Here is a 24,071-nt window from a genome sequence, read left to right on the forward strand (position 1 = left end):
CACCCCCAAGCCCGGTGGCATTTCCAGAGCGCTCTTACATTTGGCTCAGTCGGTCTGGGCAACAGTCCTTGAGGGAACCTGTTTGTATTTAAGGAAACCAATGGCCCCGCTCAAATGCCATGTCCCCAGGCATGCCCTCCTTTGTCCTGCCAGCTAAAGAGAAGCGCTCCCTCAGCACTTTGGTTGGAATTCTGTTCCATCCTCAGTGCCAGCCCCTGGCCAGGTACTAAATGCACCACAGGGAGGGGAACAGCCACAGGCCCTGCCCTCTTGGACCTTTCAATTTCATGACTGAAATAGACTTAAAGCAAATAGCCCCATGGGAAAATGCATTCATGAGCTGGGAGGGGGAGGAGGAGTTCTCCAGGAGAAAATCAGGGAGAAGAGCTTTCAGAGCATGTGCAAAGGCCCTGGGGTGAAGGGAAGCAGGACACAATGCAGGGGGCTCAGCCATGGCAGGTGGGAGCAGGTGGCCCTCTAGGGATATGACATCAGACAAACCCCTTCACCACCTTGCATCCCCTGCCCCCCTCCCCTCTCCGTACCTCGCCAAGATCTCAGGCTGGCGTGACAGCTCCATCACAGTGAATGCCAAGTGATTGGCAGAGGTCTCATGACCTGCAGGAAAGGAGGAGAAAGGCAGCGCCACGTGGGCCTATGGGCTGCTGCTGGCCTGGTCTCCGAGACCCCCAACCCCTGGTGACAGTTCAGGCCCTCGAGGCTGAGGGGGGCATACAGATATGCAGACTCCTTCTATGCCCACAATGCCTGCGCCAGCCAATGTAGTCGCGTACATGGTGTTTGCCCCCATGCATCCACACTCTAAGAGGCCCTTTCTCCAACCACCCTTGAGCCCTGCCTGGCCTGGAGAGATGTCCATCCCCAATGTGCAGAAGAGAAAGCTGAGGCTCAGAGGAATGTGTCTCCCTGAGGTCACACAGCAGGAAGAACAAAACTGGGATTCAAGTCCAGCAAGGCTTTCAAGCCCAAGGCTGTGCTCTCCCCAAGCTGCGAGCACCAGCCCCTGAGGTCTGAAGAGGACACACCTCCAGTCACAGGGACTGCGGGGGCTTCCCCTCAGAGGGCAGGGCTCATTGCAAAAGGGCAGATGCTGAGCTCTGGTAGGATCTGGCCAAGTTGGTAGTCAAAGCTCCCAGTTGGCCTGGGAGGGAATCATCTGTGTTGCAGAAATTTCCTCTAAAGGGGCAGGTGGCAATCACTGCCAGCCAAGGGGCCTCGGGGGCCTGCTCAAACACTAGAAAAGGGCCTACACCTCACAGCAAGGAGGTGCTGGGAAGCGAGGCCCAGCTGCTCCCAGGGTGGGAAGGAGGACAAGTCACAGCCAGGGGACCCCACAGGGAGGGGCGGGAGAGAGAGAGCAGAAGCATCCAGGAGTCTCCGCCTGGCCCTGGCTCTGCATAGTCAGCTGTGACTCAAAGTCCTGACACTGCAGGAGCCCCAGAAAGGCAGGGCGGCTGTGTCTCTTTCCCCTCCTCTGAAAACCCACTGCCCGGCAAGGTTCCCAGCCAATTCTGTCTGTCTGTCTGTCACTGCCGTCAGACTGTGAACTGTCCCTCCATTGTTCACTTCTGTCTTCCCTGAGCCTAGTATTCATTCACTTGCTCATTCATTTCATCCAATCTTCACAGGTCCTACTGTGCTGGGTCCTGGGGACACACAGGTGAGCGAAACAGCATAACCCCTCACTCACGGAGAATGCAATCTGCTGGGGAGTCAGGCTTCATGGAATTACACCAGTAAATATACAACTTAAACTGTAAGACATGTGGGCAGAGAGATTCTAACTGGGGGCTTGGCAAGTCTGGGTAATCCCTGAGGGATTCCCAGAGGAAGAAGCTCCTAAGAGATCGCTGAGGGCTGAAGAGGAGTTTTCTAGGTGAAGATAGATGCTCAAGAAACATTTGATGAACAAATGGATGAAGTTGCTTAGCACGTCTTTCTGTGTTAATCTACTAAGCCCCAGAAATTGTGAATGAGGCAGAACCTTGAATTCACATGGCCAAGCTCTCCTGAGCCCAAAAACGCAGCTCCACAAGACCCTGTGATTGCCAGTTCCATTATCATGTCCGACACCACCAAGAGGGCCTCCTGGGTCTCCTCCCCTCATCCCAGCACCCCCACAATCCCACAGCAGAACCCTGCTAAGATAGCCCAAAAAGTCTCTCAGAGTCAGGGCTTAAGGGAGCCACAGTTGCCATCATTTCTGCAAAGCTCTGAGCCCTTGGCCACTGCTGAAACTACAAACCAGCAATGAAGAAGGTGACGAAGTTGTCCAGCAGGATCTCATCGTCCTGGGCCCCCTCTTCGGCTGAAAGACAAAGAGAGGCTCAGGGCCCTGGCAGCAACGTCTGTGACACTCATATTCCCGCACCCTTTCCCCACCACTCATAAAGACCCCATCGTCTTTCTCCCCTTAGGCCAGAGACATCCAGAGTCAACTCTGACCAGCCACCCTGACAGGAGACACCCCGGCTGCCCACCCTCGGAGGGAGCCCCCGCACCTTTGAGAATCTGTGTGAGGATGTCGGCAGGGACATCCTCCCCCCTCTTCAGGGCCTCCCGGCGCCGCTGGACCCAGTCCTTGCCAACCTGGCGCAGAAAGCGGACACTCTCGCGGATCTCACGAAGCTGCTTCCACTTCCCGGGCATAAACTAAACAAGAGTTCCAGCTCAAGATGGCTCACTAAACACACACTCTCTCCCTCTCCCTTCTCCCCTCAACTGCAACATGACTTTAGAAATCCACAGCAGCACCTGGCAAGCTGAGAAGTTAGAAGAAGAACGGGAGAAAATTCTACAAAAGATAACGTAGCCAGGGAGACTAGATCAAGATGGCAGGCTAAGCCCAAGCATCCATCGGCTTCCCTTTTCTGCACAAAACCCCTAGACATGATGGGAAAGATGCCTTAATACATCCAGGAAGCACTGGAAAATAAGATGGGATCCTTGGAGGATGGAGGTGGTTAGAAGGACATCACTGCCACAGGAAAGTGAAGTGGAATCAACAGCCGGAAAAATGGGGTGCATCAGAGGACTGCAAACTCAGAGGTTAAAGTCCCAGGGAACAGGAAGGGGCCCTGGGCATCTGTGTGAGAATCAACTCAACTACCACCTTTCTCCCCTCTTCCTCCTTCAAGCCTAGAACAAGGAGGTGATAGCTGGAGCTGCAGCAGCCACCTTATGACAATGAGGTGATGTGCTAAAAAAAGAAAAATCCAGAAACATCTGACATTGTGGAGCCATCGTAGCCAACCTAGATTGGCCTGCTGCGGGGGGTCATTTTACACGAGAGAAAGATGAACTCTTAATTTACTTAAAGCGCTTTCATTTTTGAGCCTCTACTTGAGGCAATGTTTGCAAACCCTAACTGATTCGGAAGTCACTTCAGACATACATATCAGAACTCAAAACTCATTCTGAAAAAATACCACTGGAGGAAGTGCTCCAGCAAGTGAGGACAGCACAAACTACAGGGGCCGGTCCCCAGAAGGGGTGCTGACGCGGTACCTTTGCCAGAGTGTTGCGGGATGCGGTGATACCCTCCAATATCAGCTTCACTTTCCCAGACAGAGGCTTCTGGGCACCCAGCAGCATGCTGGTCTCCATCCCAAAAGCTGCCTGGGGAGACAGAAGGGCGAGGTCAGGCCTGGGGGATGGGAGGACCAAAGATCCAGTGCAGAGCCTGGCACCATCCAGCTGGAGACCCAGGCCCTGGGCTAAGGGCTGTCGTGCATCCTGTCATCGACCCCTCACAATGAGCCATGATCATTCCAACCCTGTTGAATGTGATGAGGGTTAAGTAGCACATAGTAGCTACTCAATAAACGTCGGCCTCCTTTCCTCACAAGATGCATTTCCCCGGACATGCGGCCCACCTTGTGTGTCCGTTCTACACTCGGCTTCCCAGTGAACTGTTAAATGACAATGGCTCTTCGTGCATTGTCCCTATACTCTAGCCGCCTGATCTGCCTTTACCTGGGGTTAGGGTTATCTGGGCCACTGCTGGGTGTGCCAGAGTGAAAAGCCAAGCCATTACTCCATGCGGGGTGCCCAGGAGGAGGTGGGCTCTGGGCTAGGAGTCAGGCAGACCTGAGATCCAGTCCTGCTTCTGCCCCTGACCAGCCACAGGCCGCTCCCCTCCCCTCTCAGTGTCCGTACCCAGAGAATGAACTAGCAGGTCCAATCTCACACCAGGCTGTTTTGAATATTCAAGGAGATATGAAGCTCTCAGCCCAGAGAAGGAGCTGCTGACATATGGCGGATTCAGGAGGGTGGGGAGGAAGTCAAAGAAAGGAAGGAGGGCGGTAAGAGGAGCCCTCTGCTCCCCATGGCCCGCCCCGCCCCACGCCCGGCCCGCCACCCAGCACCTTGGCCAGGATGTCCATGGTGGTACAGGTCAGCATTTCCTGCATGGACACCGGCGTCTGCCCATCCGCCTTGGCTTCCAGAATCTCCACCAGCTGCTCTGCTTTCTCGTTGAATGTCTCCATCAAGCTGACCAAGGAGCTGCGGAAACAGCACACGCATCAGCGGCCACCGGGACCAGCTCGGCGCTGTGGCCATCCTGCGCCCCGCGCTCTGGAAGGAGGCCGGTGTATAGAATGGCAGTTGTGGCCCCTCCCAGCCTCCCCTCAAGGCCCAGCTCCCGGGCTGGAGCTGCAGTAATCAAGCTAAGCCCTGGGCTTTCATCATCCCCCTCCACTCAGGATGGCCGCTGTCCCTTTGCCCTTGTCCTGATGGTTCCATGGCTCCTCTCTGCCACTGGGCCCCTCAGCTCTGACTTCAAGGGGATGTGGAGGCATAGAAATTCCAGAGGACAGCGGGAAGGAAGGCCTCTGTGGCTTCCAGAGCCCACGAAGCTTCCCCTCCAACCTCTCTGCTGGTACTGCCCGCTCTCCCTACCTACCTGCCCAGGGCTGCCACCTGCAGCCTTTTGTGCTCCCATTTCATTCCCTGCCTTTCAGCAATCATGGTGCCCAACCCTACATGGAAATGCGTCCTCAGGCCCAGAGCTCCCAACCCACAGCGCCCCCTGCCCCAGGACAGCTACCCAACTCGTCAGCCAGGCATAGGGCTTAGAAAGAGGTTTGGAAGGATGCGCTCCAAACTCACAAAAGTGGTATCCCCGAGGGAGTGGGAAGAGGGTAAACTGCTACTTCAGACATTGCGTATTTCTGAATTGTAACTGACAGAAAGCACTGCTTTTGAAATTAAAAGCAATTTTTAATGTTAACCATCTGGGTAAAGGATATAGGGGTGTTCTTTCTCCTATTCTTATTCTTGAAACTTATCTAGAAATTTGAGATTATTTACAAATAGGAAGTTATTAACAACATTTAAAAGAGAAAATGGGAGAAGAGAAGAAAACGGACCATGTTTTAAATTAGGCAAGAAAATCAGCTCTGCGTTGCCCATCCACCAACCCTGCGCTGGCTTCCCGGCTCTAGCGCAGACCCTGGCACCCTGGTGCCTGCTGCTGCCCAGCCCCCACCCCACTCTGGCTGCACATCTTATCCTCTGTGGCCCAGGCCACGACTGAAAGTGCCGCTCTGATCTGGTCCCCTGCCAACTTCAAACACATCAAAGCATCCTGTCACTCTTAGGAAGGAGGCAAAACCCTCACCCGGCCCTGGAGGCAGACTCTGCCCCTCGCTGACTCCCACCTGCAGTGTCGTCTTTCTGTCACAATGGCCTTTTAGCGCCTTCAAATCACAATTCTCCTTCCCACCTCAGGGCCTTTGCACATGCTGTCCCCCCTGCCTGGAGCTCTCCTCCCTGTCACGCTATATCCCCATGCCCCGTTACCATCTTAACACCTGCCTGCTCTCCAGATAGACACCCAAAAGCCACTTGCCTAGGGAAATGTCTCTTGAGACCCATGCTCCCATAGCATCTCTGCCTTTTTCTTCATAACACTTACATGGTTTGCAAGTATCTATTTATTTGCAAAATTATTTGTAGTTGTCTTTTTTCTTTTTTAATCACATTCAAATTGACTATTTGGGTAGCATGTGGCTGGTTATCACACCAATTCTGAATGTCTCGCAGCTATTGTAGTACAAGCTCTGGGCTGAAGTGTTAGTGATACAGCAAAATCCCAACCCCCTTTCTTGATGAAAATGACTGGGACCAAGGTATTTCAGTAAAAGTAATATCTGAAAAAGCAGAAACTGGCAATCTACTCTCACAATTTTATTAAAAGTATACAATGATATTCTACATGGATAATGGCTAGAGATGAAAGCAGTGGTTCTTTTTTTTTCCTTTTTTTCCCTTCTCTCATTAGTGAATTAGAATTCAGCAAGGATCAAAACACTTACAGGGATCTCCCAAAGCGTTTTTCATACAATTTTGTAAATTTTACATTTCCAAAAAAATAGTCATCTCTTAAATAACCACCTTATTATGAAAGTAAAAATTAAAAATGTATGGTGGTGGTTACACAACAATGTGAATGTACTTAATACCACTCAACTGTACATCTAAAAATGGGCAAGATGGTAAACATTATGTTATGTGTATCTTACCACAATTAATTTTTAAAAATAAAAACGTTTGTGAAAGCATTTAAGAAAATGCAAAGTGCTGTTCAAATGCAAGGTCCTGTGTCCTGGAAAGGGTTCACCTAGTACCTTAAATACCAAAGCCATGAGCACTGTGGATGGTCACCTGGTTAGAATCTATGTCTTCCTACAACCTCAAAGCTTCCTGAGGGCAGGGACTATGTCACCTTGGATGGCCTTCAGAGCTCTGGCTCTTGGCACAACAAGTATTTATTAAATAAATGCCTCTTTCTAGTCTATTTCTTCTCATTCTCACTCCTGGCAACTCTCCAGTAAGACCAAGACTATTTCAATTCATTATTTCATTAATGTATTCATTCACCCTATGGGCATTCCTGGAGGGCTTATGACGTGCCTGGTGCTGTGCTGGGCCTTCTGCCTTCAGGGACCTGAGGTCTAGTGAGGGAGGTGGATATGAATGAGAATCACTACAGTGGGTATGACAGGAGCATGAACTCAACTTTGGAAGGTCAGGGAACAATTACCCGAAGCAGCGACATCTTAGCTGGGTATCAAAGGAGGCACAGGATTGACTCCCTGGGGAGCACAGAAGGCATAAGGAATAGCAGAAACATAGGCAGTGGTGCCAGAAAGATCCCAATGGTTCCAGAATGATGGAGAAAAGAGGGTGCAAAGGCTGAAGGGGCTTAGAGGTGAGTGGGGTCTGACCTTCATCTTCCAGATGACAGGGACCCATTGAAGCTTCAGGACAGGGGCGTAATGTGGCCAGATCTGAGTTTTAGCAAGGAGGAGGCTGTGGTAAAAGTCCAGGTGGGGATGTTTATACATTTGCCTACAGATTACGTACTAAGTATTAACGTCACAGTGGAGAAGCCAGAATACTGTCTTAACCAAGTGAACAAAGTTAACATCTCCAGGGATGGGACAAATTGACAGCCTATGCCCTCCCGAGATGATGTCCTGAGGAGGACACAATATCATTTCTGTGCCATTTCTGCCAAAAAGCATAACCTGAGTGTAATGATGCAGGAATAGCAGACAAACTCAAATTAAAGGATGTTCAACAAAATTGGCCTATAATCTTAAGGTAAAGACGGCCAGGGAAAGACTAAGAACTATTCTAGAATGTAGGAGAAAGAGATTTGGTGATGAAATATAATACGGGACATGGACTGGATCCTAGACAAGGAAAAATATAACTGTAAAGGCACAAATGACAAAAATTCAAATATAGATCATGGATTAAATAACAGTATTAGATTAATGTTAAATTTCCTCATTTTGATAGCTGAACTGTAGTCATGTAAGAGAATGTCCTTGTTCTTTAAAAATGTGCACAGATGTATTTAAGGAAAAGGATCACAATGTCCCCACTTTACTCTCAAATGGTTTAAAAATATATGCATTAAAAAATATAGGGCCGGCCAAGTGGCTCAGTCGGTTAAGAGCTCACTCAAGAGTTTGAGCTCTAAGCAACAGCGGTTCGAGTCCAGCCCGAGCTGAGCAGCTGCTGAGCTGCCAACAGGTAGCAGGATGGCTCAGCTAAAAAAATTTTTTTAAATAAAAAATAAATAAATAAATATTTGTATATACACACACAGAAAATGATAAATATATTTATATGTACATATAGAGAAATGATAAAGCTAATGTTGATTTAAACAATGAACAACTAGTGGATATGGATAAGAAACATACAGGAGTCCCTTAGAGTATCCTGGCAATTTTTCTGTAAATTTGAAATTATATCAAAATAAAAGATTACTTTCCTCAAAACATTGAACACAGAATTACCAGCTGACCCAGCAACCCCACTCCTACGTTTACACCCAAGGGAAATGCACACATACATCCACACAAAAACTTGTACACAAATGTTCAGAGTAGCATTATCCATGATAGTAAGAAAGCGGAAATAACTCAGATGTCCATCAACTGATGAATGGATAAATAAAATGTAGTGTGTCCATATAACGGAATTTTATTTGGCAATAAAAAGGCATGAATTTCTGATACATCCTGTAATTTGGATAAACCTCAAAAACATTATGCTAAACAAAAGAAGCTAGGCACAAAAAACCATACATTGCACTATTCCATTTGTGAGAAATGTCTAGAATATGAAAACCCATAAAGACAGAAAGTAAATTAGTGGTTGCCAGGAGCTACAGACACCGAGAGGAAATGAGGAGTGACTGCTTTTGGCGGTGATTAAAAACATAAAACTGACCATGGTGATGGCTGTACAATTTTGTGACTATACTAAAACCCATTAAATTGTACCCTATAAATGGGTGAATTATATGGTATGTGAATTATATCTCAATTGAAGTTATTTTTTTAAATGTTACCCCAAAATGAAAACTATAAGAAATAAAATAAAACGCCCAGATGAGGAGTGATGATGTCTGAGCCAGGGGAGTTCCTGGAGGACAGGAGCCTTCACAACATCATTGTCACTCAGCCTTTGATGTTCACACACCATGTGGTGACCTCTCTCAGTTTCACGTCCCAATGGCCGACCTATCTCTCTCTCTTTCACCACTAATGCCCTCTCTCTCCTCTGTCCTTTCTGCCTGGGTGAGGCCCCCTCCAAGGAAGTCTTCTCCTTCCCAAGCCCCTCACACCTGGCAGCCCAGCCCACCTCTGACCAGCCGAGACCCACAGTGCCCGCCTCCGGCCACACTCACCTGCGACTGAATGCCAGATCCATGACTTTCCGCTGCTTGTGCCAGCGCTCGTAGTCACATTCGGACACCAAGCCTTGGCCAAACAGTCTGTGGGACACAAACGCTAGATGAGAAAAGCAGGGTGAGGGGTGGCGACTGGTGATGAAAATGTCCTAGAATTAGAGTGGCGATGGTGACACTGCATTGTGAATGCACCAAATGCCACTGAATTGTACCTCCAATGTGGTTAAATGGTGAATGTTATGGTATGTGAATTTTACCACGATAAAAAATAAATAAATGAAAAAGCAACAGGGTGATCATGTGTCCCAGCCTCAGCGACCCCCACACTCCCATCTGCCATGCAAGGGTAAAGAGTAGAAGGAAGGTGCTAATGATAAGAGCAGTGCCCACCATGTTTGGAGCACACATTGTGTGCCCGGCAGCCAGGGTCTCGGGCCCTAAGGCTACCCCAAGGCTCTGGAGCCCCCGGGCCCTCTGCTCACAGCCAGAGGCTTGCCTTACCTCTCGCCAAACACAGTCTGGATTGCGTGGTACATCTTGGAGTCCTTGTTGTACTTGGTGGACATCAGGAACTTCTAAACATCCCCAAAAATCCAACATGAGCTCGTGCACCCGTGAGAGGCTGCAAAGGACTCAGCAGTTTTTTTTGACGCTTGTGAAACACGCCCCAAATGATCACCCTGAGCTGAGCATCAGCTAGAGTGTGAGCACTCCATACACCTGACCTCGCCTAATCCCCGGAAGTTCTATCTTCAAGAAATAGCATCCCATTCCGGGATGAGGAAAGCAAGGCACAGAGGGGTGAAGTGATTTTCCTGTGGCCACACAGCTGGGGAGCTGTGCAGGAGGGGCTTCCTCACTCCAAGGCCCACACTCAGGACCCCATACCTCCCCACCTTCCAAAGTGTCGAGAGCAAGAAAGGACACAGGCTGCTCTGAAACTAGAGTGGGACAGGGGAGAGGAAGGAGGACTCTGGGGACACAGGTGACACACTCAGCACAGATTCAGTGTTGTTTGTGCCAACCCAGCCATGAAAGTCAAGGAAGGCTTCCTGGAAGCAGGGTCAACTTCCTCACCAAGAGCTCGATGGTACAATAGCAACATCAGCTAACAGCTCTTGAGGCAGACAGCCAAGGGGTTAACAGCTTGCACTGTGGAGTTAGCTGGCTTGAATTTGGATCTGGGCTCAACATCCTTACCCCACCATGTGCTAACAACTCTACGACCCTGCTGGAGTTACCTCCCCTGGGCCTCAGTTTCCTCATCTTACAGGATGGGGATAAGAAGAGTGCCTGCCTGGTAGGGTTGCTGTGAAGAGTAAATTGGTTCTGTATGAAAGTGCTGATGAGGGTGCCTGGCACACAGCAGGTGCCCCAAAATGCCAGGTGCAATCAACATCCTGGAGTTCATTTAATGCCCAGTCAACCCTAAGACATGAGTGATACTTTTATGCTCATCTTCCATACAGAGGAAGAAACTGAGATTTAACACTGGCCCAAAGTCACACAAATGGTAAATGGTGGCCATCGAATCCAGGCAATTCGCTGTGGGGGAGGGGAGAGAAGGCTGTGATCTGGGCAGGGGAAGCCGGGGTCACGTGGTGGCTTCAGGTGTGTGGAGTGGGGAAGGGCAGCAGGGGATGGAGAGGCCTGGCCTGGGGATGCTGAGCTTCAGCCTACGGGAGCTGGGACAGAAGGTGAGATCTCTGCTGCACATTAACTCAGGGGCAGCTGATATCTGTGAGCTTAGCTCCCACAGGTCTAATATCAATTTTTCAGCTGAAAGGAACCCTGAGAAATGGTTGACTTTGGATCATGAGCCACATTCTGGGGACCCCATCCAAACACTGTCATTTGTAAGCCAGGTTCCATCACTACCCCACTCCCGCAGGCTTCCTCTCCTGCAAAAAGGCAGGACAGTAAAGGTTGGCCTCCCAGGCCCCTCTCAAACATCCCTGAGCACAACTCTTCCCAACCTGAGCTATGGAGCTCCCACACTGAGGCACAGCAGGCTAAACACAGGCTCTGGCCAGGTGTCCCTTACAATGAGGGGTCCCCACGGCCTGCTGTCCCCAGAGCTGGGACCCTCTGATGGTCCAGTGAGCTGGGCTTTGACACATGAGGGATGCACAGGGCACCCCCAGCACTTTGCTGCCTCCTCTGTCTGCCCACACTGACAGCACACTTCTGCCTACAAAGAGATAACTGCTAGGGACTTGCCCTCCTGCCATAAGCAACCAGAAATATAAGCAAAATGTATGAAATGTCTGTTTTTAGACACTGGACAATAGGCAGTTCAGGATCGTGAACCCTAACAGAAAGAAAAAAAAAGAAAAAGACGTGAGCCACGTGACCTAGGATTACTCTAACGTTCTGCCTAGAGCCAATTTCAGGACAGATACTAAAAGAAGAAACTCAGATATAGCCCAGCAGCCTTTCCAAACTGATGAGTCAGCGACCAGAGTCCAGGCAGGCCAGAGGAGGCTAGAATTTATAGGCAGAGTCCCTGAGAGGAGGGAGCTAGTCATCAAAAGAGTTCCTGTGCGGAAATCGGCACAGGGATCCCTTGTGTCTTTGGATGAACCCATCTGTGCACGTGCAGAGTGAAACTCCACAAGGCTGGGTAAAAAATCAACTTCTGGGAAAAGGAGAATTACTGGGTAACTGTAGGCTGAACAATTCTCAGAACTTACATAGCCAAGAATTGTTCAAGTTCCCATCGGCCAGGGTTAAACCTCAGACACAAGTCCTTTATTAGAGGCCCCCGAAGGGGTCATTCCTTAGTAGTGAGGCTATACTACCTCTACCATAAACACCTACTCCATGTCAATCCTACAAAAGCCTTAAAGCAAAATTGGAAAGGATAAAAATGATCTGCAAGTGACTTTGCCATCTGCCAGAATGAAGTCCAGCACTCTTTAAAGGAATAAGACAAAATCGAGCACTCAACAGTGTATAATTCACAATGTCAAATGTGCCATAGAAAATCACGAAAAATGCCAATGAACAGGAAATTCTGACCTATAATTAAGCCCAGAAATAACAGATTCACAGACAAGAACTTTAATACATATATTACAAATACTACAAATATACTCGAGGAACCCACATATCCAAGAAGTTCAAAGAATTCTACAAAGAATTAACACAAAGAAAAGTACACCAAGGCAGATCATAATCAAATTTCTGAAACCAGTGATACAGAGAAAATCTTAAAAGTAGACAGAGATGAAGTGATACAATATTATTTGAATATAGATTGATATAAATTAAAGATTATAGTATGAACCCTAGGACAACCAGTAAGAGAGAAAAAGTTAATAAGAAATAGTATAGACAAAATAGAATACTAAAGCATAATCCTAAAAGGAGGCAGGGAAGCAGAGAAAGGGAACAAACAACAGATGAGACAAATAGAAAACAAACAACAGCATAGTAGATTTAAACTTAACTACGTTAATAATTACATTAAATCTAAACGGCCTAAGCACCTCAATTGAAAGGCAGAGATTGTCAGACTGTATGAAACAGCAAGACCTAACTACATGCTATCAATAAGAAACCCACTTTAAATATAAAAACCCAGATAGGGTAATATCTAAAGGACAGACAAAGATATACCATGCAACACAAAGCATAAGATAGCTGGAATGGCTATATAAATACCAAACAAAATATATGCCAGGAATTAGAATATTACCAAGGATAAATGGGGACATTTCTAAAGATAAAGGAATCGATTCATTACAACAACATAACAATGCTCAATGTGCATACACCTAATAATACAACTTAATATTACATGAAGCAAAACTGATAAAACTGAAAGTAAAAATAGACAAATTTATAATTGTCTCCTCTCTCAGAAATTGTAAGAGCATGTAGACAGAAAATTAGTAAGGATTTAGAATATTTGAATAACAGTATCAACCAACTTGACCTGATTGATATTTCTAGAACACTCCATTCAACAATTACAGAATATACATTCTTTTTTTTCTGTTTATTTATTATTATTTTTTTTTAGAATATACATTCTTTTTAAGTGCTCATGCACATGCATAAAGATAGACCATATGCTAGGTCACACAACAAGCTGCAATTAATTTAAAAGGATTGAAACCATAAACAGTATTTTCTCTGACCTTGCAGAATTAAATTAGGAACCAATACCAGAAACATGTCTGGAAAATCTCATAATATTTAGAAATTGAATAACACATATTTAAATAATCTATGATTCAAAGAAGAAATCACAGGGGAAGTTAGAAATTATTTTGAATGGAATGAAAATAAAAGCACAACACATTGAAATGTGTGGTACATTTGTGCTAAAGTAGTGTTTACAGGGAAATGTATAGCTTTAAATGCGTATATTAGGAAAAAAACAAAGTCTAAACTCAATGACCTACTCTCACCTTAAAATAGTAGAACAAGAACAAATTAAACTCAAAGTGAGCAGAGGAAGGAAATAATAAAGAGAAGAAATCAATAGAAAATGGGACAATGAAGAAAACCAAAAGCTGGTTCTTTGAAAAGATGACTAAGACTGATGAATCTCTTGCTAGCCTGAACAAGAAGAAAAAAACCCAAGTTACTATTCTTAGGAATGAAAGAGGGGACTTCACCACAGATCTGGTAGACATTAAAAAGATAATAAATACATATTGTGGACAACTTTATACCAATAGTTTCAACAATTTAGAAGAAATGGACAGATCCCTTTTAGAAAATTTGGATGGTCATATATCAATGAAAGCAACTGAAACAAAAAACACTTCCCTCACAGAAAATGCCAGGCCCAAATGGCTTCACTGGTGAATTCTATCAAACATTAAAGAAAGAAATAATACCATTCCAATACAAACTCTTCCAGAAAATAGAAGAGCGGGAACGCTTCCCAATTCATCTTATGAGGCCTATTTAACCTGATACCAAAACCAGACAAAGGCATTATAATAAAAGAATAAAGACAGAAACAAAAATTCTTAACAAAACATGAGCAAGTTGTATCCTTGTATCCATGTATTCAGGAGAAAACTGTGTTGTGACCAGGAATTCAAGGTTGGTTTAACACTTGAATATGTATCAGTGTAATTCATCATATTAACATCTACCTCTCTGCTCCTTTTCTCACTGAGCATCATGAAGGTTTTTGCATGTGGCTTTTGGTGGCATGCTTGTGAAAGTCTTAAAATGTGTCTGTATTTGAAATTAAACCTTTTAAAATAAAATTATTTTTAACGTCCTGTGAGAGACACTGTAACTGTTCCACATGCCTCCTGATCTGGACCTACGTAAGTCGTATTTTATCACTCTTCATGTCACCACAGCCACCCTGCATGCAGTGGGGTGTCACACATCATCTGAGCACTCACTGTGAGGAGAACAGCACTATCCTTGACTGAGCAATTGCTGTGTGCCAGGCATGGGCTAGAGCTAGTCTCACATACATTATTTCAGTTCCGTTCTCACAACTACCTGTAAGAAAGGGACCATCCCTATTTTACAGACAAGGAAACTGAGGCACAGAGTGATGAGGTAACTTGTCCGAGGTCCCACAGACAGTTGTTGGCAGAGCCCAGATGTGAGCCCAGTTCTGCTGACTCCCAAGTAGGTGATCTGATGTCCATTTTTGGCACCTACGCAGCAGACACCATCCTGCACATATTGCAGATTAATTAATACCGCCTGTCTCAGTTTCCCCATCTCAAAAATGGCGACTAATAAGAGTTCCTACCCCTATGAGATTAAGTGGGTTAATAATTGTGAAGTACCTAGAAAAGTGTATGGCCCATAGTAAAGAGTTTAAGTGGTTTTTTACTTTCTATTTGTTAGGTAAATTGATCAATATTTAATTGGCATCACAGCCCGGAAAGAGAGGGGTTAAAATCCTACCTTGCAGATGGAGGCAGTGAGGCTGAGAGGTGAACTAACTAAATGTGTGTGCACCAGTTGGGCAAGACTCCCAGCCCAGGTGGGTCCCACAGCAAAGCGCCCCCCTCACTGCTGACATGCCAACAGCCCTGCTTGTAGGAGCCCCCCAAACAGTGGGTGGCTGGAAAGATGTCATTCCCTTTGGATCCTTGGGAAACCATCCCAAGTACGTGTGGCTTGAACATTTCCCTTACAATCCCCCAGGCCAAGTTCCATGTCCCCAACCCAGAGATGGGGAGGACTGTCCCCATGAAAACCACGCTGCTCCCTACCTTGACCGACTCGGGGCTCGTGACGATGACTGAGGTCTTATGGAAGACATTGACCCGCACAACGGGCCCGTACTTCTTAGCCCTGGAAACCAAAGTGACCCGAAGGAGACTGTCAACTACAGGAGACATGAATACCACCATCCCAGACCCAGCAGGAGAAACAGGGCATCCCACCCCAAGAGGGGGCTCACCAGGGACCTGGGGCCGACTCACTGCTGAGTCCTGTCCCTCACTGTGCCTCAGTTTCCACATCCATGAAATGAGGTTGCTACACTCCTCCTTTGCCCCAAAGGTTGTGCTGGATATCAAGCAACACCATGGCTTTGAAAAGTGTAAAGCACAACCCCAAACAATGACTCTTATCTATCCCACCCCCCACCCAGTTTATAGATGCGAAACTGAGGCTCAGGCGTGGCTGGACTAAGGTCAGGGGGTCGGCGAATGGCAGAGCTTGCCTTTTGAACCAGCCTGGTCTGCCTCTCCACTCAGGGGAGGAACTGCTCAGGGTGTGAGTAGTCTGGACAGGGGAGGAGGGAGTGTGTGTGCTGGACTCGGGGAGGGGAGGGCAGCTGACCCTGGAGGGACCTAGACTGGAGTAAGGGCAACAAATGAACAAGTTAGGACCCACCAATCCAAAAACACATCTTGGAGCATGCGGCCACAAACCTCATCCTTTTTCCAAAAGTAGGGGAGGTGTCCTAGAAAGAAACTAGAAGAAATGGGAAACATTAAGATCACTGGGAGTCACCATTAAAGAGTGCTCCCTTCCCCCACAAGACCCTGTGAGGTCGGCGTTATGAGACCCACTTCACAGATGGGAGGACTGAGGCACGGGGAGGTATGGCACTGGCTCAGGGTCACCAAGCAGGATGCAAACCTGGGTCTGACTGGCTCCAGAAGCCTCCCAGGAGAGGAGATGGAGAGAAAGGAAGCCATCTCCCTGGTACAGAGGCCAGGAGCTGGCACTCAATTATACTGTATGGAATTACCTGGAGACATTCATTGCCCACTCCATATGAAGGGTACCATGCTAAGCCTCACCCCATCTGACCTTCTCGCACCACATGGAAGGAGGTAGGTCCACTATTGACCCATTTTACAGGTAGGGCAGCTGTTACCAAGGTGCCCCCACAGTCCTCACTAGGAGATGGTAGGGTCAAGCTAAGTCTGCAGGGTGATCACCAGATTATAAACAAACTTTTCGGTGTTGTTTGGAGGCACGTTCCTAGGTGCTCGTGACTTCCTGTGTTCCCTATGGCTCTATTCCAGTCAAGCTCACTTACTATAGCTTGGAGAAGGGGTAACAACAAAACTGGAATTGGGGTTTTCTGGGTCAGTGAACTCATTCTCCTGGGGGGAGACAGAATAAACAAATGAGTAAATATGAAGTCAGAGAGTGATGGGAGAAAAATCAGAGGGGGAGGTGAGGAGAGCTGGAGGCAGTTGTGGAGGTGGCCGTTTTATACAAGCAGGTCGTCGCTCTAAGAAGGTGTCATGTGAGCTGTAAAAAGAGAGGGATTTGGCCATGAAGGTATCCGGGAGAAGAGTATTGCAGGCAAAGGAAATGACCAGTGCAAAGATCCTGAGATGGGAGTGTGCTTGGTAAGTTCAAGGAAGACAGTGTGGCTTGAGCAGAGGGCTGGAGGGGAGCGTGGTACCAGGGTGGGGCAGATCACGGTCGGCCTGTGGGCTGTTGTCCACACTTTGGCTTTGACCTTGGTGACATGGGGGCCGCCGGAGGGTTTTGAGCAGAGCAGAGAGGGGATCTGACTTGGGTTTTAAATGGATCATTCTTGCTGCTACAGTGCTGAGAGTAAGAGGGGTGAGGAGGGGGCCGGGGTGGAAGCAGGGGTACCGGTGAAGAGACTGTGAGGGGTGATGAGGGTTCAGACCCGTGGGAGTGAGGACTCAGAGTCTGAGTGTGTGCTGAAGGCAGAGCCACCAGGACTTGCTGACCGCTCAGATGTGCTGAGTGGGAGAGGCATCCAGGAAGACCCTGGGCCACTGGGAGGATGGGGGAGCTGCCATTTACTAAGGGGAGCAGGACTGAGAAGGGGCTTGTTGAGGGCAGCGGACTTCATCGTCCGCCCCTGCCCATGTCCATGCAGGTGGGCAGGCTGCTGGCTCTCTGGTCTCTGCCTGCAGGAGGGGCAGGCCAGAAACTCCAGCTCAGCACCCCCAGAGCAGCCTTCCCTCCACCAGTGACCCCAATCCCTCCCCCTCCGCGGGGCAGCTCTGTGACATGTGCTCCACCTGCGTCCCAGAGTTCCTCAGGGGGCTGTACTCAGTCGGCCCCAGAGGTAACTTACTTTTCTGGCTTTCTGACCCCTCTCTCTAGGCATTCCCCAACCCCTGTTGAGGTTGTCCCCCATAAACTACTTACACTTCAATTCTTATCTCAACATTGGCTCCTGGGGACGAACGTGAGGCAAGGGGCTTCAGTTGGGAGCTTGGCTGTGGACCTGTTAGCTTGGCGGTACCTATCTAACGTGGAAAGGAGGCAAGCAGGTAGACACCTGAGGCTGGAGGTGGGGGAGGGCTCTGGACTAGAGATGTACACGTGGGAGTCCTCAGCACGCACGTGTCATCTACAGCCACGAGCGAGTGAGTGTAGACAGGGAGGAAGCCCAGGACAGGCAGCAAAGGGACAACTAGTCACGGAGGCTGAGCAGGAGACTTGGGGAGGCCAGAGGAGAGCTGGAGAGAGGGGAATGGGTGCTGCGGAGACAGGTTTCAAGAAGGAAGGAGGGCTCAGTCTGCCCCAGGCTGCTGAGGGGCCAGGCAAGATGGGGACCAGTGTGGACCCAGCAAGTAGCTCCAGGGAGGACCTTGACCAAAGCAGGTTAGGTGAAGAGGTGGGGGCCGGAGCCCAATGGGGTGGTGGGTTCAAGAGAGAACAGGAGGGAGGAACAGGGGACCAAAGGCAGGCAGCCTTCTCAGGGGGGTTGCTGTGGGGGTGCAGAGACAGGGGGCGGCAGTTGCACAGAATGAGAGAGGGAAGATGAAGATTTTTTTTTGGCAGCATATTATATAAAAATGGGAGTGATGCAGAAGAGGAGGGAAAGTGGTGCGCAGGAGAGAGAGGGCATAAATGGGGCAGGGTCATCGAGCTTTGGGGGCAGGGTGGGGGCTGCTGTCCTTGGCCAGGAGCCTGTGTCCCAGTGGGAAGGGTGCGTGGGCCGGTTCAAGGAAGGGGGCAGCTGTGGAGGCCGAGCCCTGAAAGGAAGTTCTCCCTGGCTGTTCCAGTTGCTCAGGGAAGTAGGAGGCAAGAATAAAGTCTGCCAGTGCGGATGGAGGGGTGGAGGGGGAGGTGCCAGGATTGAAGAGAAGGCAGGCACATGCAAGAGTGGGCGTGCAGATGCATAGGGAAGGGGGTGCAGTGTGGCAGCTGAGGTCCACTCGAGGCGAGTGGCCTTCAACTTCTACCGCTCCCCCTGCAGAAAGATGGACCATGGACATCACACACGACTGAATAATCTCGTACCCATGGTCACTCCCCAAGGCTGCATATTTTCAGGACATGTTCTCAGTTTTCAGTCACCTGAGTGAGGACAGAATCTGTAACCTCCTCACCTTCCCAGGCCCACGAGAGCCTCTGCCCTAACCACTGGGGTCCACTGATACCTGGGGAGGAAGGTGAGTGACACCTCAAGAAGGCCAAGGGCATGGAGTGGTGTGGGATCCCTACTGCCAGGCAAGGAAGGGAACTAAAGCCCATTCCCTCTGGTTCCTGCAGGGGGTGCTGGGGAGGCCAAGGTAGGGCAGGAAGACCAGGGGTTAGAAATAAGCAGGTAAAGGATGATAGAATGAGGGGTGGTAGAATGCTGGTACTGGGAGGGGGGCAGTCAGAAGCCCACCTGGCGGGTCCCCAGCACCTGTAGGTCTCTGTAACACTGCAACGAGCACAGTGGGAATCCAAGTTTTCCTGTGGGCAGAGAAAGCTGTGGACAGTAACTAGAGCAGAGGTCGTCTGGAGAGCCCACTCTGAGACCACCCAGAGGGGTGAAGGGAGCCCACTGGATGGCAAAGGGTGGGCCACACACTAGGAGTGAGGGTGAGAGGCCATGGTTGTGCCTTGTGTCAGAGGGATGGGGTTGTGGGTACTCAGCTGGGCACCCGAAGTCTATTGGCTGCACCGCCCAACAGAGCCAGCAGTGGGCCTCCACCATCACCAGGAGCCACCCAGGAACCTGTTGAACACCCCCTACCCCCAACAACTTGGCAACTAGAAGTGGGAGGAGAGAACCAGCACTGCCCAGGAGTCAAACTTGAGAAACTTACTTCCAAAGAAGTAAACACTGGGAGAGAGAGGCTTTTCATTGTCAAGTTTACATTCACCCCACGCTACCAGGAGAGTTGGGGCTGATGAGGAAGTTTAGAGCAGTGGCCAGAAATAAAGAAGCTACAAGTGTTTGTGTGGCATCTGAGGTGGGGTCTGAGTTTCCAGCTGTTACACGGATGATTGCAGTAGGATATTGTTTGTAATAAGAATATGGGGGGGGGGGTGACACTCAGGGAGGGCATCCTGGAGGAGAGGGCATCCTGGTGACTCCTGCAGAATAAGGAGGATGAAGGGTCAGGTGGGGGAGCACAGCAGCTGCCTCTTTGCAGGGCAGAAGAGTCCTTGCCTGCACGCCGGTGAAGCCCTGATGCACAATGGGCAAATTACACTCCTGGAGACTCAACACACTGATTTCTTGTCAACCATGGCATTGCCAACCGTGGTCTGGGGATCCATGCTTTGAATGCCAAAGCATCTCATTTGTGCGAGGAGAGGTTCCCGAGCTTGCACTTAGTGCTGTTTTAGATTTGACCACCAACCAATTTTTAATCCAAAATCTGCCTGTGGACCCTTCGGTTCGCCTCCTTAGAACAAAGAGCCCCGCCATAATGATATATAGCCTCCTCCCACTCCTCTGCCCACCCGCACACACCTGCAGGTCACATGTAGATTTTGTGGTGTAAGAGTTGGGAGGGAATTCAGACCTAAAAAGAAAAGAAATGCAGACACATAGCTACTCCATGGAAGATCCTTGAAAACATAATGCTAAGAAGCCAGACACAAAAGGCCACACGTTGTATGGTTCCATTCCTATGAAATGTCTAGAATAGGCAAATCTATAGAGACAGAAAGTAGATTAGTGGTTGCCCAGGGCTGGGGGTTGAGGGGAGATGAGGAGTGACAACTAATAGGCATGGGGTTACTTTTGGGGGTGATGAAAATGTTCTGGAATTAGTGGTGATGGTTGCACAGCTCTGTCACTATACTAAAAAAGCACTGAATTGTATACTTCAAAAGGGTAAAGTTGATTTATTGCCCTTCCAAAGGGCATACAAATTTTATTTTTTAAATGCAATTTTAAAAAAGATGTGGGGAGAGGGGCAGAGAGGGGCTTGCCTTAAGTTCTTCCTCCTCAACACACAGAGACTGGACTGGGTCTGTAGTGCTTGAAGCACTTGAGTTCACAAGAAGGCAAATCATGATGAGACCTATCAGAACCAGCACAAAAGTCATTCAGTTCCAAACTGTTGATGGCTGATTTGAAAGCTGGAAAGGGTGATGGTGTGCCTAATAACTTGCGGATTTCCGCCAGTCACCTTGAATCACTGTTTATCGAGTGTCTACTCTGCATGTACCAGGCATTGCTGTGCTAGATGTTGGGGACACGGCAGTGAACAGACAGACACAGGCCTATGGGAGAGACAGACATTTAACAAGAGGTTGCACAAATAAGTTATTCCATTGCCATTAGGGTCACTTTGAGTTCATAACATGAACGTAATATATTTGGGCATGGGAGCAGGTAGGACCTCCTTGAAGAGTTAGCATTTAAGCCAAACCTGCAAGGCTGGGGGAGGAACCATCTAGGTGGAGAGGAAGACAGAGCTGCTACGCAAGCGGAAAGGGCTCAGGAAGACCTCAGAATGGGAGAGGGCTCCTGGGAGGACAGAGAGCCAGTAGGGAGAAACAGCTGCCTCTCTATGTCACCAGCCACAGAGATCTTTCCCGGACCCACCAAACAGGAATTCAGGTATCTAATACCAGGGCATCTGGCTTGTGCTGGAGGTGGGTACCTTCCCGAATGTTCAGGTCCTGAGGTTTTAAAAAGTGTGTCTAATACCATTGTTTATTCATTCATTCAACAAATATTTATTGAGCATCTGCAATGTGCCAGGCGCTGGGAATACACAAGCAACACAGCATCCCTGCCCTCCCAGGGCTCACATTCTAAAGGGGAAGACAGTCAACAGGTGAACAGACAGTCAACAGGTGAACAGAAGGTAACTTCAGGAGGGATGGTCCCATAAGGAGTTTGGGGCTAGGTGGGCTTTACACAGGGTGGATGGGGAACAGCAAGACCCCAGAGGAGGGAATCAGCTGGAGAAGGAAGGTGCAGACCGACTGGGGGCAGCAGTGAGTAAGCAAGGGGACAGGCAGGCTCTGACAGCTCAGCAGGGGCTTTGCTGGCCATGGGAGTGGACTTAATTTGGAATTAGATTTAGTTCTAAAGTGATGGGAAGCCTTTGGAGCAGAGAAATGACACATTTGATTTAAGCTTCAGAAAGGTAAGCTTCGGGTGGGGTAAGGTAGGTTGCCGGGGATGGGGGCCAAGGATGGAATGGAAGTACTGAGAAGACAAACAGGATATACTAGGACAGAGATACGAAAGGGAATGTGACCAAAGTACAGTGTGTTCCAACCCAGGTTGAGTAACCCCGTCCAAGTCCCCAAAGTTAAGAGCACCCACGTTAGAGCCATGCTGACCTGGGTTTAAATCTAGGCTTACCGACGGTGTGACCTTGGGCAGGTGACTTTGCCTCTGCGCGCCTCAGTCTCCTCGTCTGAACGATGTGGTAACAATAGCGCCTACCTAACAGGGTTGTCGCTGCCATCACGTTTGTGGGGCCCAGCAGAGCGCGGTGGGCGCCGAGCAGCTGCGGTGGCTGTGAGTAATTTGTTACTAAGAATAGTTAGCGCCCCTCTCCCGGCCGCGGTCTCCAAGCGGCCGCGCGCAAAGGCGAGGCTGGACCCCCGGCGCTAATTCTGGTTTGGACGCGGTCCCCTTACGCCCCCCCATTCGAGCGCCCCATCCAGGCCCCCGCCCCCACCTCCCGCTCACCTGGGCCGCGGCGGCCCGGGGATGTGCTCGTAGCGGCTGCGAGCGCGGTGCACGAAGGTGCAGCAGAGACCGAAGGCGACCAGAACGGCGCTGCCGAGCAGCAGCAGCAGCCCGGGACTCATGGCTCCGGGGCAGGCCAGGCCAGGGTCAGGGCCGGGCACCGAGGGGGCGGGAGGCCGCTAGCCGACTCAGCTGTCAGAGCCGCGCGCCGCCTCGGCCCCAGGCCCGGCGCGACCCAGCACCGCCCCCGCCGCTCGGCTCCGCCCCCGCCAGCTCCGACCCCTCCCAGAGAGCTCTGTCCCCGCCAACCACGTCTCCGCCTCCGGCTCCAGCTCTTGGGGCCCGCCCCCACACTGCCCCGCTCCTCCTGAAACTCCGCCCCAATATTAATTATGCCTTAACCTAGTCCCCGCCTAGATCATGTCGTCTCCGCCAATCACAACTCCGTTTCTGGCTCAGACCCCCTAGGCTCCGCCTTCTCCCCGCCTCCCCAGGCTCCGCCTTCAAGCTCCACTCCAACAGAAGCTCCGCCCAGAACGCGTTGTCCCTGGCAACCCTGATTCCTCTGCGCTTGCTAACCTGGCGGCGGCGCTAACTCCTGCGGGCTGGTTCCGCCCTCTTTGGCACCTCCAAATTATGGCGTTTCTCCACGCGCTGTCCTAGGCCCCTTCTTTTCTCCCTAAACCTTCCTGTAAACCCCATTCTAGTCTCCAAATTTCTGTATTACACTGACTGTTCCCAAACCTCTCCCTGGAAACCCCAAAGTTGGTTTCCCCTGCCTGGCCTGTCCACACTGAGTGCCCTCAGTCTCCCAGCGTGGCTCATGGGGCAAGTGACCACCACCCTGGGGACACCAAGGAGGCCTGTGTCTGAGAATGAAGAGCGCATCTCTGGGCCCGAGCTTACGCTCCCGGAGCCTCAAGCACTTCTAGAATCTCCCATACTCAGGGAAGCCTTATCGGAAGTGTTGACCCGGGTCCAAAGTTGCTGGAATGAGTGGGTGAAAATCTTGGTACCGCAGGTCACCCTCAAGAGAAAGCGAGAAATGCGACCTGCGTGGCCAAAGGGTATTCTTGAACTAATAACCAAGGCTGCCTTCCCTTTTATAACTTGCTTCTCATACCCGGTCCTAGTATGACAGAAGAGGCCGGCTCTGGGCTTTTTAGTTCCCAGTTCTATATACACTCAGGGGCTCCCCCCCCCCCACCAGAGTGAAAGCAGTGGATGGGAAGGGCCAGGTGTGCCCACTCCTAGTCCAGATAAAGATTCTCCGGGCTGGGGAGAAAGCACCCAAAGATAGATGCTGCTGGGTTTCTGAGAAGAGAACATGTCCCTGCCTCACTGATGGACCAGTCCAGGAGTGGGTGGGGGACTGGAAAACCCAAGAAGGCCAATGTACCTGCCTTCCCAGATACAGCCAGGGACAGTCCCCATCAGGAACTTGACTGTCAGGGGTGTGCGGGCTGCGGGGTGATGGAGAGGGCCAAGCTTTCAGAGCTGGGC

General features: G+C 49.7%; 1 protein-coding gene across 4 annotated transcripts in view; it reads right to left on the reverse strand.

The window, feature by feature from the left end:
* The window catches only part of CYP46A1 (cytochrome P450 family 46 subfamily A member 1), a 28,934-nt gene extending 6,102 nt beyond the window's left edge, over positions 1-22,832 (reverse strand). The window contains exons 1-12 of one of the 4 annotated variants that reach the window (XM_019639350.1): positions 22,569-22,635; positions 22,236-22,392; positions 20,382-20,433; positions 16,076-16,156; positions 15,448-15,529; positions 9,740-9,813; positions 9,236-9,322; positions 4,389-4,527; positions 3,529-3,639; positions 2,523-2,673; positions 2,267-2,329; positions 546-618 (exon numbers count right to left, since the gene is read on the reverse strand). In XM_019639350.1, the coding sequence (XP_019494895.1) occupies positions 546-618; positions 2,267-2,329; positions 2,523-2,673; positions 3,529-3,639; positions 4,389-4,527; positions 9,236-9,322; positions 9,740-9,813; positions 15,448-15,529; positions 16,076-16,156; positions 20,382-20,433; positions 22,236-22,341 (1,019 nt within the window). In that variant the 5' untranslated portion in view covers positions 22,342-22,392; positions 22,569-22,635. Of the gene's footprint in view, positions 1-545; positions 619-2,266; positions 2,330-2,522; positions 2,674-3,528; positions 3,640-4,388; positions 4,528-9,235; positions 9,323-9,739; positions 9,814-15,447; positions 15,530-16,075; positions 16,157-20,381; positions 20,434-22,235; positions 22,393-22,568 lie in introns of those variants that run through there. The other 3 variants (XM_019639351.1, XM_019639352.1, XM_019639355.1) reach the window with 3 other exon arrangements.
* Between the last annotated feature and the right edge of the window lie 1,239 nt (positions 22,833-24,071).

Source organism: Hipposideros armiger, unplaced genomic scaffold, assembly GCF_001890085.2.
Source record: "Hipposideros armiger isolate ML-2016 unplaced genomic scaffold, ASM189008v1 scaffold_43, whole genome shotgun sequence".
In the NCBI taxonomy this organism is placed as follows: Eukaryota; Metazoa; Chordata; class Mammalia; order Chiroptera; family Hipposideridae; genus Hipposideros; species Hipposideros armiger.